Here is a 14,253-nt window from a genome sequence, read left to right as displayed (position 1 = left end):
TTTATTGATGGTTTATTTTAAAAAAACAACAACAACAACCTAACAGCAAAGGTGTGCTAATGCTAGTACTAGCTTAAGGTAGCGAAGCACACGGTGTGTGGTTAGCATAGATGCTCAGAGGGTTTACACTCTTTGGCAAAGAGAGCAGACATGCATGTATTTATTTATTTATGTGGACTGATCGGAAAGTGTCACGTTAAACCAGCCACTGACACAGTTATACCTTAAGAGTTTCAAGTTATTTTCCATGATGCACTATTATATAACAATGCTCTGAGGGAGACAGAAGCTTAGTCTGCACTATGTGAATGCAGCTCATCACCCTGGTCCATATTTAGCTCCTGGTTGTAAAGCTGGTGGGTGTGCCTCGGAGGCAGATCCCCAGCAACCTATCATCTCTCAGTGGCACAGGTCCAGTCCTTGATGTAATAGCTGAGTTAGGTCCTGTTTGTTTTGGGTATTCATTTACTGTAAAAAGGTTATTGATTGTCCAGAGCCAGCTGCTGGATATCTCATGTCCATGTTTCGTCTATCTAAGGTTTCATCTCTAACTAAGGTGATGAAGTTGACTAATGAGTCACATGTTTGGTTCAAGTGTCTTAACCTCAGGCAAGCACCAGAAGGGTGACTTATCTCAAAATAGTTCACAACATAATGACTTTTCAGTGTGAAATATTCATACAGCTAGAAAGCAACAAAAAAAAAAAAGTCTCTGCTCAGCAATAAAAGGTAACGCATTTCACAACACTACATATCACTGAAGGGAAATTGAAAGTCTGCTTTGAATGCGAGCTGGGAACCTCGTAGCTGACTGCCACGCTGCAGTGGGATGGACTTTTTAATCCACACCCATCAATGGCCTGATCCTCTATTGTGTTGAATGTTAAAGAGGCACATTGTTCAGGAGACCTTTAAAGCCAACAGGTATGTGCTCCACGGACTCTAACAAAGCAGTATATCAGCTTATTAGGCTTGATCTTTTATTTCTGAGAAGCACATATAGGAGTAGGATTAAATAGTTTATTGGAACAGCTGGTTGTGTAGTTTGTTTGCATTTTGATTGTATTTGGACAGTTTTGTAGAAAAGATACAAGTGGTGAGTTAAAACCATACTTAAGTTTGGAGGGTGTACTGTGTTTGGTATTTTAGTGGACTCAAATCTTTGTAGGTTGACCAGCAAATGCCAAGATCATCTACGAAACAATACAGAAAATGTGAAACCTTTAAATAATTCCTCTTGGAATATCACTTAAAATCTTATCTATATTTTTAGTTGCCTGGTTTGAATATGTTTTTTTTTTTTCTCTGCAAATACTAGTTTACCGTGCCCACAACATAACGTGACAGTTGTTTTGTTACTTGTTAATTGATTGACTTTGATTTAACTATTTTATTACACCTTGTGAAGGACAAAGAGGTAATGAAACTAACAGTGGGTCTTGAAAATTGTTCTTGTTAGGTTATTAACCACCTTTTAACCACTGATGACTGGCTTTGGAAAATATGCCCTGCTGATCTTATTTTAATGCATCTCGCAGCATAAGACCATGAAGGGAATGATTCTCCAACTCAGCCGAAGCCTGCACCGTGCTGCCCCTGTTCTCAGTCGCAGCATCCACTCTGGCACATGTGCCTCTTCCACGGCAGCCTCCAAATTGAAAGTTGAGCGCCCGCTCAGCTCTGAGGAAATCTACGCTCGTGAGGACAAGTATGGAGCACACAATTACCATCCCCTGCCTGTGGCCTTAGAGAGAGGCGAGGGTGAGTGCAGAGTGTCATGCCACTACTATAAATCCTATTCTGTTATAGATGGGAATTACACAGCACTATTTTGATTGTAATCTGTGGTAATTTTTTTCCAGGTATCTATGTGTGGGATGTGGAGGGCAACCGGTATTATGACTTTCTGAGTGCTTACAGTGCAGTAAACCAGGGTCACTGCCACCCAAAGATCATAGCTGCACTCACTTCCCAGGCGTCCAAACTCACCCTGACCTCCAGAGCATTTTACAATAATATTCTGGGAGCTTATGAGGAGTATATCACCAACTTGTTTGGCTATGACAAAGTTTTACCCATGAATACGGGTAAGGAAAGAGCCAAGCGGTAACAACATGGTACTATGGTATGTGTTCAAACGTTTTTATGAACAAATTTGTAGACATTTCTTTTGTTTGTGAAAAAATTAGGTGTTGAAGGAGGTGAAACTGCCTGCAAGCTTGCCCGCAAGTGGGCCTACAATGTAAAGGGGGTTCCCAAAGACAAGGCCAAAATCATTTTTGCAAGTAAGTCATCATTATATGTTGCATAAACCTTAAGCCTCAAAAGCTTTAAATTTGTTCCATTTGTCATTTTACCCAACATCTTTTTTCAGGAGTTATTTCTGAACACATTTTAATAACCTGATTTGAATGTAAACTAAGAACAGTATGATAAAATGTCATCTCATTCCCTCTTGTTGATTAGATGGAAACTTCTGGGGCCGCACCATGGCAGCCATCTCCAGCTCCACTGACCCCAGCAGCTATGAAGGTTTTGGTCCCTACATGCCAGGATTTGAGCTTGTTCCTTACAATGACATCCCTTCACTAGAGGTATAGGTTTTGATTGTATAGTCATCACATACAGTACATTATCTAAAATATTCAGCATATACAGCGGTAGATACAAGAATCATACTTACATTTTCTAGTGATGTTTTTGTACAAGGATTAGCTTGGACCATGACTAAATGTCTGATTAGGCTTTTTATTCTCCTTCAGAAAGCCCTTCAAGACCCAAATGTGGCAGCCTTCATGGTGGAGCCAATTCAGGGGGAGGCTGGTGTCGTGGTGCCCGATCAAGGCTACCTGACCAAAATCAGAGAACTTTGCACTAAATACAACGTAAGTCAAGCCAGATTCATTATTTACATACTCCTGTGTCACAATTACAAAGTTTCCTCAATGGAATAAATACTGTAGTACACTGCACTAGTACACTGCATCATACACAGCACCTCAAGGCATTTCAAAAAGCATTACTGGGAATACACAGGAGATATCTGTTGCATAGTATGGCTTCCTAACAGCCAAGTTAATGTGTTAATACGTTAATATTTGTTATATTAACATGTGAGATATTTTTTAGGTTAAAGAGAAATTCGAATTTGTAGCCATGCCCTGGAAATTACGTGGCTGCAGTTATCTCAGCTTTTAAATTTATGATTCTACGGGCCTCAGGCAAAACCTGTGCACTGTGGTTATGACTGTAGGAAACCAAGTGTTTCAGGAGTTTACAGATTATTATTAGTCCTGTGTCTTTTGTCCAGGTGTTGTGGATTGCAGATGAGGTGCAGACAGGCTTGGCAAGGACTGGCCGGCGACTGGCTGTGGACCACGAGGAAGTCCGTCCAGATTTGGTGGTGCTGGGCAAAGCTCTTTCTGGAGGAGTTTACCCTGTAAGACTTTTTGTTGTTCAGTCAAACATCTTATCACTTATAGATTTGTTTTTTAAACAGTCAAAAATGGTAACTTTATAGACTTGCTGAAACTAGTTTGGTTGAACAGGATTACAGATCGCAATGGTTATGCAACTTTTATCTGTGCTTTTTTGTGTGTCCTCAGGTATCGGCTGTGCTATGTGATGATGAAATAATGTTGACCATCAAGCCCGGTGAACACGGTTCAACATATGGAGGCAACCCTGTGGCCTGTCAGGTTGCTATCGCTGCACTTCAGGTCGGTGTTGAACTGCACTTCACTTATCTTTTCCTTGTTTGTCTTTGACAGCTTATCACTTCTTGTTGGTGAGTTTAGTTAAATTGATCTACACTGAGAGAACGTCAACGGTGATGTGAAACTGTTTGTTCTTATTTGCAGGTGATTGAGGAGGAGAAGCTGGCAGAGAATGCTGAACGAATGGGAGAAGTTCTGCGGGCTGAGCTGAGAAAACTCCCCAAAGATGTTGTGACCACAGTCAGAGGAAAAGGCCTACTCAACGCAATTGTCATCAAAGAGACCCAAGGTACAAGACTATACTGTTTCATAGCAGCAGCTACTAAGCTTCAGTTCTGTCCAAGACCACATTTCCAGAAAAATTAGGAGTTTTTCTTAAGTGCAATAAAGACTAAAATCTGAGTTGTCAATTTACTTGACCCCCATGATTATATTTTGTAAATATTAGCAAATATAGAGTTTGGTACCTGTGACACACTCAAAAAACAGTGGCAAATTAAAACAGGAAAGTTTTGGGTGATTATACAATGTGGGGGTTTATTGAAAACAGAGGAGGATGTTATGATTGAGTATAAAAGTAGCATCATCCTAAGGCTATGCAATCAAATCTTGATGAATCCACATGGCATCAGCCATGGAAAATCAATGTCACTTAATGTATTCTGCTGCTGCACCCAGAAATGCAACCTGAAGCTCTATTACGCAATGAGAAGGTCATGCATTAACTGTGTGTTGTGAGTGACTGTGAGTTCTCAGGTCTAATGGACTCAAAGACACTGAAAACATGTTCTGTGGTCAGACAATCCACACTTCAGCTTGTTTTAGGGAAAAAATGGATATCAGGTAATTAAGAAAAAAGGTGAACATGCCTCTGTCCTGTCACAGACATCAAACTCTAATTGGACTTATATTTACAAAATACAATTAAGTTGGTCAGTGACAAACCTGAAAAGCTTTTTTTAAAAATCAAATTGTCAGATAATAAAAAAGCACATTAAGACGTCTTCAGAATTAAATTTTCTGCATTCCTCATCTAATCCCCTTAAATTTACACTGAAATTCAAAATGTTTACTCTGTAAATGATTTAACATGGTTAATTCAGTATCTTCCAGTTGATGTTCCTATAAATAATTATTTGTATTAGTAAATTCTTTCATTTTCAATTCTTTACACAATGTGATTTACACTCAACTCAAATCTTCCCAGACTATGACGCTTGGAAGGTGTGCTTGCGTCTTCGTGACAATGGTCTGCTGGCCAAACCCACTCATGGTGACATCATCCGCCTGGCCCCTCCGCTCATCATCAAAGAGCATGAGCTGCAGGAATGTGTTGATATCATCCAGAGAACCATCATGTCCTTCTAAACAATGACAATTCAACTATTCAATAACACACAGACCCCAATCAAAATGATCATCCATATTGGCTGTTCAAAAAGTTATGTTACCTACATTTACTAGTTATTTTTATTGCTGTTTGTTTCTTAAAGTTGAAAGTTCTTTAAAAAGGACATTACTGTAGAAATACAGTATACAAAGACTGTATGGAGTGTGCTTCTGTGAGGATACATTACCACTTCTGTACAGAAAAACTGCTGTAAAGAAAAGAGTTCTGTTAGATTGATTCAGCAAAGAAGGCAGGACAGGTGGAAAACGTGATTTAGCAGAAATCGTCTAGATGTTACAGAAAATTAATCTAGATATAGATTAGTAAATAACAAGCTAAATCACATTTTTCAAATCAATTTCCATTTTCTGTGTTTAATGCAACCTTTTGATTTGAAAAAGGAAAAAGGAAAAAGTGGTTTTGCACTATTTCTACGCAATGTAAAGTTACAAATTCTTAAATACTGAAATCTGACCTGTTTTTGTGCTGCAAGTTGAAAAACACTGAAGGATTCTAACAACATTCTGCAGTCTACAGTATTCAAAATATCAGTTTACCAGTAGAGTATAGTTGATAGTATACAGTTACTCTGCTCAGCTTGTTACAGTTAAAGCCAGCTAGTCTGGACATTTTGATTTCAGGAGCAGGGTTTCTTAACATCTTTAAAAAGCGTTGGAAGTGTAAATTCAGTTTTCAGTTTTAGCTGCTTCATTTTAGTTTTACACAAGTTAGGAGAAGTGTTACGAAGTTGTAAATGAAATACTTTCTGGCAACTGTAATCCTTTAATTTGAATCAGAAATGGAAAAGATGCATCTTAAGTCTTTATACGGAATGATTTGGCTTATTTAATTTCTGCACGGAACGTTATATCCTTTATGTAAGGATGACAGATGTTGAAGGGCTGATGTTGCTAGCTAAGGCTGGTTTAATTTAAAGTATTTACAGTATCTGTACGTTGTTTGAACTATCTAATTAATGTTTTCTGTTAAAAAACAATGTAAATATTGTCTTTTTAAAGGCAATATCGCTTTGTTGTTGTTGCATAATTCATTGTTCCTGAAATAAATTATTGCAGTCTTATCTCTTCTTGCTGGTTGTTGTAACTAGACAATAATGGTTTAGATTTATCAGGTCAGGAAGCAGCTGAGTCATCCACATAAATCAGCTCGTAAAATCTCAAACTTTAGCTTTCCTGGAAACATGTGGGCAGGTTTTCCAAGTAAAATGTGAAACAGGTTTACAACAAACAGTGAATTGTTTCATCATTTCCCCAAGAAATCAAAACATACAGATATTATTCTGTAGTTGTGCACTTACTAAAGCTGCACTGCAGATTTAATTGAGACTATCTGACATATTTATATAAATCTAAATATAACACAGTTAACCCATTATTTTACACGGCCCTTGTTTTTAGACATTCTGTCACTAGAGTTAACACTAGGTGGTGCTGTGCTCTTGCTCAACTGAACTAAGGAGCGTTGGACATCTAAAGCTGCACTTGGATACAGTTTAAGCGCTACTCGCATATTTGTCTATCACATCTTAGGGTAAACCACAGCCTGAGTCATCAGTAGTTCAACCTGTCTCCTAATCCTCCGGATAAACTTGTTGTACCCGGAGAACTGGATTTATAAAAACGTTAAATTCATTTAATGAATTAAGTCTAAAGCTTTCTGCCGCTGCAGCACCTCCAATCAGGTAGCACAACCCATGCTACACAGACCATATCCACTTTTAATTTCTCTGCACAATATAAACAGCAGCTTCAGTTCACTACAGGTCTGGTATCAATTTAAGATCACTCATCACTGATATATGGAGGTTTGTATGGGAAATATTTGACCATGACTATATTTTGTAGGTTGAGGGAGATTTATATAAACAAACAAATGAAAAAACACCATATTGTATTTAGAAGTTTAATGTGAAATAAACTTGCTGGCAGAACTTCACTGAATCACTGTGGTATAACATAGTTAAACTATGAGATCAACACAGTCTGACAAGTTCTCATTACTCTGCAGTAATTAACACAACCACATGCTCTCCCACATTCTCATTCTCTCCTTTCAAGCCAGAAAGGATGTTTAAACAAACAATATGCGACACACAGCAGGATGTGTTTTGAAATAAGATCGTAAATAACATTGCATGTTTAAGAGGAAACATAAAATCCTCTCTTATTGGTTTAATACTGTGCAGTTTTGATTTAAGGATGCACATGGACTCCAGGCCAACTCCTGTTTCAAGACATTGTGTTGAAATATTCAAGTATTCAGTACTTTTTTAGCAACTTTTTCATACTACATGTATATAGTATGATTATGATCATTCATTTGTCTTGTTTTTCCAGAGCTTTGAACCATATCTGACATGATAGCAGAGGGTATAGTGTGTTCAGCAGAACACAAATGAAACTCTAAAGGAACTAATACATGCTATATGTTTATCTTTATAGTGGCTGTAATCTACATTTTAATAATAATGACACTATAAAAACAATGTGACCTTGTGGAAGTCAACACTTGATGAACGGTGGGTCAAATCCTGGCTCTGGTCTACTTCTAGTAGGGGTCCTTTGGCATGTCCTCTGTACGCGTACCCTGCCTTTGCCTTGTATCTTGTAAAAGTATCTGCCAAATGACTAAATGTAAAGTAAATGGAACTGACAGAATCATCACTTGAATCTGCTGAGCACCAAAGAACAGACACATTTAGCGGCTAGCCGGTGAACTTAATAGTGTATTTAGCATCTCAAGGGCCAGACATTTCCCTCATTCATTGGCAGCGATAAGAAAACGGAGCTTAAAGAGAGTGAATATTCAACCAGGGGGTCGGAAACAGGACTCCAAATTAATGTTGCGCTGGATGTGTAAATAAATAGGTTTGCCAAAAAGGGCGCCATATCAACTTTAAAACGTTCCCAGGCACTTAGTTACATTCCCAGCCATTAAGAATTGCTGCTCTCAGCCGAAAAACATCCGGCTGGCAGCCAAATCTCAGCTAGTTCCCAGCCAGCTTCCAGCTGCCCCCCAATCTGCTACTGACTGATAAGCGGATGAGAGAGAAGAGTTCTGTTTTAGAGGCATTTCTGCTGCCCCCACGTGGCCAAAAAAGTCAGTTTTTGCAGGTTTAAAGTAAGCAGCAAATATTGTAAAATGAATGTAATAGAGTAGAAAAGATCTTTTGCAAACAATAGTGGTTACAAACTCGATCCTTTAGGGCACCACCTAATGATGATCACAATCATTCACACTGTCACAATAGGGCGCTCAGGCTACACTATTGGACAAGTCATTATTTCATAAGAGGCAGAGCAGAGAGGTGACTGAGACCCAGAGTTTGCTTGTGAAATATGAGAGGAATCCAGTCTGGCAGGAGAAATGAGGGTTATCACCAGGTGACACTGAGAAATGTGCTAGTGTCCAGTGCATGCTTTGAACCTACTCTGCAGAGACCCACATCCCACTCAGCCACGATAGGAAGGTGTACCATATTCCTCAAATGAGCTCTAGTTTTGGCAGGGTAGTGACAGGCAACAGGCTCTGTGAGGATCTTGGAACACTGAGGTCCTGGCTCCAGCAGAGCTTTGACAGCCTCAGCCAAATAATAAAAAAAAAAGCTCCTGTAAAGCTACTTGATTTTCCCCACCACGCGGTCGGTGCCAGCAGTCCGACTGAACCATTCAAGCATGTGGTGCAAGGCTATCTTCAAAGACTGGTGAACGTTCCTCCACAATTCCTCAGACCAAGAAGGTCAAGAGGGGCTCAACCAGCCTGGATGACTGTTCTCGTTCCATTCTTTCAGCTTTTAATTCCTCTCTTCCTCCTTGTGTTCTTTTAAATTGCCATCTCTCCCTGTGTCCACTCTTTTCCTGCTGTCCCATTCGTATTTGTCCCTTACATAATAGAGAAACCTAGCAAGGACATAATCAAAGTACTGCGTCTGAAATTTCATTCATGTAAAGTTGCAGTCGAGAAGATGATAAATTATAAAGCTCTGTATCCATTAAATGTGTGGAGAACAAGGTGCCAGCGTGAGAATTATGACTGATGCAGTGCTGTTATAGGATAAGCTATTCCTTCTTTCCTGTACCACCACTGATAAATCAGAGGAAAACATTAGGCTCACTTGCCAGTAATGAAATAAATGGGCTTTTTGCATTAGGTTTATGACATCTGAGTGCACTGATAAAATAAGTGTGCATTTTAAAGGGCAGAAGACACATAATCCTTAAATAGTAATGTACACTGGCCATTTTCCTCTTGCATCATGTGCCTCTTATGGTTCACACCAGAGCAAATATACAGTATATATTGATCAGGCTCATCAACGTCCTCCAAAGGACATGACCCTCCCTGCACTTGGCAAATGTGACTCTTAGACCAATCATATTAATTGACACTCCCTCACCTGATTTATATCTAGGTCATAGAAGCATTTAATGTCCTCATGCACAGCTACAAAAGCGAACAAGACACGGGTCACAGTTGGAGAAGTTTCAAAACATGGGATCTTTAGAGGGTTTTTTTTTCCTAACATGACACAAAGAGGTTTCTCATGCAAGCCACGCATCACACATTTCATATACAAAACAGAGTTCACATGACTAATAAATAATGCATAAAAATTCAGCAGCCACCATATTCCAATAATTTGCCTCCACTAAGTACCAATGCAACAAAACACAAATATCAGCATTGATAAGATCTATCCGTCTTTCCATCATCCTAACTGATTTTCCTATTACGGTTCCCAGAGCTGCTGGAACCAGTCCCAGTGGTTGGCAAGAGGCGGGGTACACTCTGGACAGGCTGCCCGGGCTGACATACAACCATTCACACCTGTGAACAATGTGTTTGAACTGTGGGAGGAAGTAATGGATTAGTTAAGAAAGAAATTCATGTGCAGCTGACAAGTTTGAATCGAGTGACATTATAGAATAGGAATCTAATTTCAGTATCTTAACTTAAAACCCCCTTCACTGCGTGAATCACACTGGATTATATCTGTCGCATTACGTTTCTGCATGCATCTTTGGCCCCTGTGGACACTGAATACAAACTGTCTCGCAGGAGGATGACTCATCTACCTGTTGTTCATCTCTCTGGGCATCATCTCTTCACTTTTTATTAGAAAATAAACTCAATTACAAATTAAACTTGCTTAATGAATGTTATTACCCACCGCAGGGGACATGACTGCCTGCGTTTCTGATTGGGAAGATATAATTAGAGTCACTGGACTACTACTGAGTGAGCTTTGCTTTGATGTAATGAATGATGGAAGAGTCACAGCAGACTTAAGCAATGGTTTAAACCAAGACTGGTTCCGTGTAAAAATGTTGGGTCAAGTTCCCTGAACCACTGTTTCACAATTAGAACCCGATGAATTCTGGCATTGTCATCTTGGAATATACTCGTGCCATGAAGGAAGAAAAAATCCATTGATAGGCATCAGGCATGATAGTTTCTTCTCTTCTTACCCTGATGCTCCATCACTCTGAAACAAGTTTAAATCTGGACTCATCAGACCACACGGCTTTCTTCCATTGGACAGTTCTTAACCCAGTTTTAGTAGTTTTATCAATCTCCTTAAATGTTTTCTTTGTTTGATTCATACCAATAATTTGACCCTTCAGAAACAGATTAACATCTTTTCCACAACCACAGGATGTGTCTTCAAACATGGTTGTTTAAGAAACGAGAAGCTGCTCACTGCATCAGTTAGAGTTAAATAACTTGTAGGCAGCTGAAACGTAATCATCCATGCAGTAATTATCCAATGGGAGGCTCTTACCTATTTGCTTAGTTAAATCCAGGTGGTCAACGTCAGTGCCTCAATATCAAGTCTGTAGACTCTTTGCCATGTTAACCCAGACAGAGCTGGTTTTGTCAAGTACATGAAACAACAGTGAAAAAGCAGGCTTTATTTCATCGGGGTGATGATTATATCTCTGGATCAGTTTGTGAAAGAAATGTTCGGCCTCCAAGTTGCCCACAAAAGAAGAAAATCAATAAATGCAACCGTGAATCAGGTGTAATTATTTTGAGGTTATTTGAGGTAAACTATAATTCACTCCCAGCTGCTGCAACCCTTCTCTAATGTGACTGGTAATTTGATTTCCATTGATTTCAGTGTTGCTACCATCTATTTGGTGGTATAAGACTTACTAGTGGCAGCCACTACAATGACTGCAGTAAAATAAGGACAGACAAATATGCCTGCAAGTATTTGAAAGAGACACAGACAGACAACACCAGTCACGGTGGCTTTGCCTGTTTGCCTCTCCCATGTCTCTTTAGGTCAACCAAAGTGACAGTCACCTAACTCGGTCGAGGCCATATATTTGCAAAGTGATGCTCCGTAAGGGCTTGGCTTTACACTACAGGCTGACCACAGCAGCTGCAGACAAAGCCTCAGTGTTTACCAAATTCATGGCTGTGGCTGGAGAAGAGGAGGAGGCAGCAGGAAGGCGGAGGAGGACGGCGAGGGGGAGAGATGTGAGTCTCAGCTTCTACTGCTGGAAGAAAAAAAATGACCTGGGGAAATGGGACCGTAATGATGCCCACAGGAATTCAAGTCTCGGGCCTGAAAAACACGGAGCGGTCATTCTGCACGTCCTAGAAGAGGATTCAGACACAGGAAAAACAACTGGGAGAGGAAAAGGAAAGCGGGCAGAGGTGAAGGATGAACTGTCCCTGTATGTGGTGCTTGTTCCTTCAACAATAGGATGTGATGTGCCGGACTATGTGTAGCTCTGATTCAAGGTGGTGAATCAAAACAAAAACGTGCTTTGCTTTGGGAAGCAAAGGCATGAGGCCTCGTCCCAGGAAGATTGGCAACCTGAAGCATCACACGGGGACTTAAAGTGACAAGCTCAGGTTGGGCAAGCTGCCACAGAAGCTCTCAGTGTCATAAAGGATAAATCATGACGCTAAGCGTCACTTTACATCTGATGCTGCACCACTTCTTTGTGGACAGCCGAGCTCAGAAAACATGAAATGTCACTTTTTAACTGCAGTTTCTGTCAAAGTCTTTCACGATGGGACCCATCAAAGGTACATTAAAGTGGTGCAATAATGCGATGTTGAGGCCAGCATGCTGCAACGCTAAGTAACAAACAGCGCCCTTGGCCCTGTGGTGAAAGGTCAGCGGGCTGAGGTGTCCTGAATCAGCACTGTTGCTGCTCTTCGTTTTACTATGGACTGTGGTGATGCTGCCAGAGAGGAATGCTTTAATTACAAGCTATGTGGCATTTACTCTAAAACGAATCCCTCTTGACACATTGTAGGTAGGAAGGAACGCACATACACTGAGAAACGATTACAGGAGAGGGTGACACACAAATGGCAACAGAGTCTCCTACTCAGTTTGTCAACACATTACGAAGTGTGTGACATTCACTCAACATATGAATGTGTGTGGGACTCCATTTAAACACTGCTCCCACAGAGGAAGTTGCCATTAACCATTTCACTGGAGCGCATTATCATATTTCTTACCCTCTATTCCGTTCCTTTCCTTTGCTGTGTTACAATCAAATCCCTCCCAGGCACTCTGATGAATACAATCATACATTTCTCACAAGATTCTGTCATTACAGCCTCCTCTGACTTTTAACTTTTAAATTTCGGCTCACGCACGTTGGTTCAGAATTCAAAGAGCTTTGATCCTTAAGTGTCCTCCACAATCCTGCTGATGCTGCACACTCACAACTCATGGTATGTTAGCAGCACACCTGCCTTCCACTGGGAAAGTTTAAAGAAGCCACTTTGCCTGATACTTTTCTGTCCTACAGCCCCACGCCTTAGGGCTCTCAGTGTACCGTATCACAACCCAGCACTAAACCTGGTGGTGCTACAGGACGACAACACAATATCCGCCTGTCTTTGCAGCAGCTGGGGGAGGGATTACATGCAATATAGTACGCTGAATCCTCTCATTTTCATTCCCCCGATTTAGAATTTGCCATGTCGACATAAGCATTAAAACTATGTTTCAGAGAAAAGTTGAAATGAATAGCTAAAGTGATGCAATGATGTAATGAAATGATGCAGAGGTCATTGGTTAAAACATGTCTAACTTGAAATCACTTAACTTTTTGCTAACTGCAGTTTAATGGGGTGATTAGGCCTACTTCACCCTCTATTCAAAGTATACATCCATCTTCCGAAAAGTGTTGACACTGCGATAACCCTGCCTTTCTGCAGACTCCTTACAGTGCCTGCTTGCTTACCAGCAAAACACCAAACAAGCATACCCTTGACATTTCCGTGCACCACTTTATGAAATCCATAAATCCTGTGTATTTATGATTGGGCTACCTGGTGCTCATGATGAGGGTCATGAAAGTTTTGGCCGGCTCCACCATGACCTGCTGACCAAAAGAAAACACGCAGCAGTAGCTATTCAAGGGGTGAGGTCATGCTGAGGCATTTACTTAGATTGCTTCTTTCCATGTGGGTTGGTTTAATGTAAGTCTCAGTGAAAATGTTGTTCCAAAAACATAAAACCTTGACAGGACGAGGGTAAAACTGTGCCTGTTATAGAAATATTTCTGATTGATCATATTTTCGACAGCAGCATCAGCCAGCAGCAGTGATGTGTGGAGGTTTGTGTCTGGTATACCCTTGCCAGAACAATTTGTTTGCTCAAGCACTTTTAGTAAAGCTCCACAAATTCCAAATTAACAATTGATTAAATTGTACACATGTCAATGGACTCTACAGTCCCACTGAACAGAGCTTTTTAGCCTCTTTTTGTTTGTTGATGATTCCGTTTGGCTCACGGTGACAGAGCAGAAAACATTGATATGATTGTTTTTTGTTTTTTGTTTTCTTTGACAAATGAATAGGTTTGTTTAGGTATGAGGACATACAGAATGTGACTTTATTTATAATAATTTGAGAAGGAATCTGCTTTTTTTAATGCAGAGAAATGCTGTTGATGTCCCAGACGTCCTAGTGGTAAGGTGTGTTTAGACAGAACACCACCATTGATGTGCAAACAGAAAATATTTCAATTCCTTTATAAATAAAGTGGCTGTCCACAAGACAAAAAGGTAAAAGGAGAGGGATCTACATGGAAACATCCTACATGCCCACACAATGCACACATGCTTTAGCAAACACCCTCTCCCT

General features: G+C 40.2%; 1 protein-coding gene across 1 annotated transcript; it reads left to right on the top strand.

The window, feature by feature from the left end:
• Positions 1-2: 2 nt before the first annotated feature.
• oat (ornithine aminotransferase) lies at positions 3-6,187 on the top strand. Its single transcript, XM_026351802.1, has 10 exons — positions 3-924; positions 1,539-1,761; positions 1,863-2,087; positions 2,190-2,285; positions 2,467-2,594; positions 2,763-2,885; positions 3,311-3,439; positions 3,606-3,719; positions 3,861-4,005; positions 4,924-6,187. Exons 2-10 carry the CDS (start codon positions 1,548-1,550, stop codon positions 5,082-5,084), a joined length of 1,335 nt encoding a protein of 444 aa, XP_026207587.1. The 5' UTR covers positions 3-924; positions 1,539-1,547; the 3' UTR covers positions 5,085-6,187.
• Positions 6,188-14,253: the final 8,066 nt, after the last annotated feature.

The sequence above is a fragment of the Anabas testudineus genome, chromosome 19 (genome assembly GCF_900324465.2).
Source record: "Anabas testudineus chromosome 19, fAnaTes1.2, whole genome shotgun sequence".
Lineage (NCBI taxonomy): Eukaryota > Metazoa > Chordata > Actinopteri > Anabantiformes > Anabantidae > Anabas > Anabas testudineus.
Note: the sequence above shows the minus strand (reverse complement) of the source record. Positions and strands in the feature narration are given on the sequence as shown.

What these genes read in the sequence shown, in the direction of transcription:
- oat (XM_026351802.1), top strand. Translation starts at nt 1,548, where the DNA reads ATGAAGGGAATGATTCTCCAACTCAGCCGAAGCCTGCACCGTGCTGCC. An exon ending in GGCCTTAGAGAGAGGCGAGG is followed by an intron (nt 1,762 to 1,862) that starts GTGAGTGCAGAG and finishes ATTTTTTTCCAG; the next exon opens with GTATCTATGTGTGGGATGTG. An exon ending in ATGACATCCCTTCACTAGAG is followed by an intron (nt 2,595 to 2,762) that starts GTATAGGTTTTG and finishes ATTCTCCTTCAG; the next exon opens with AAAGCCCTTCAAGACCCAAA.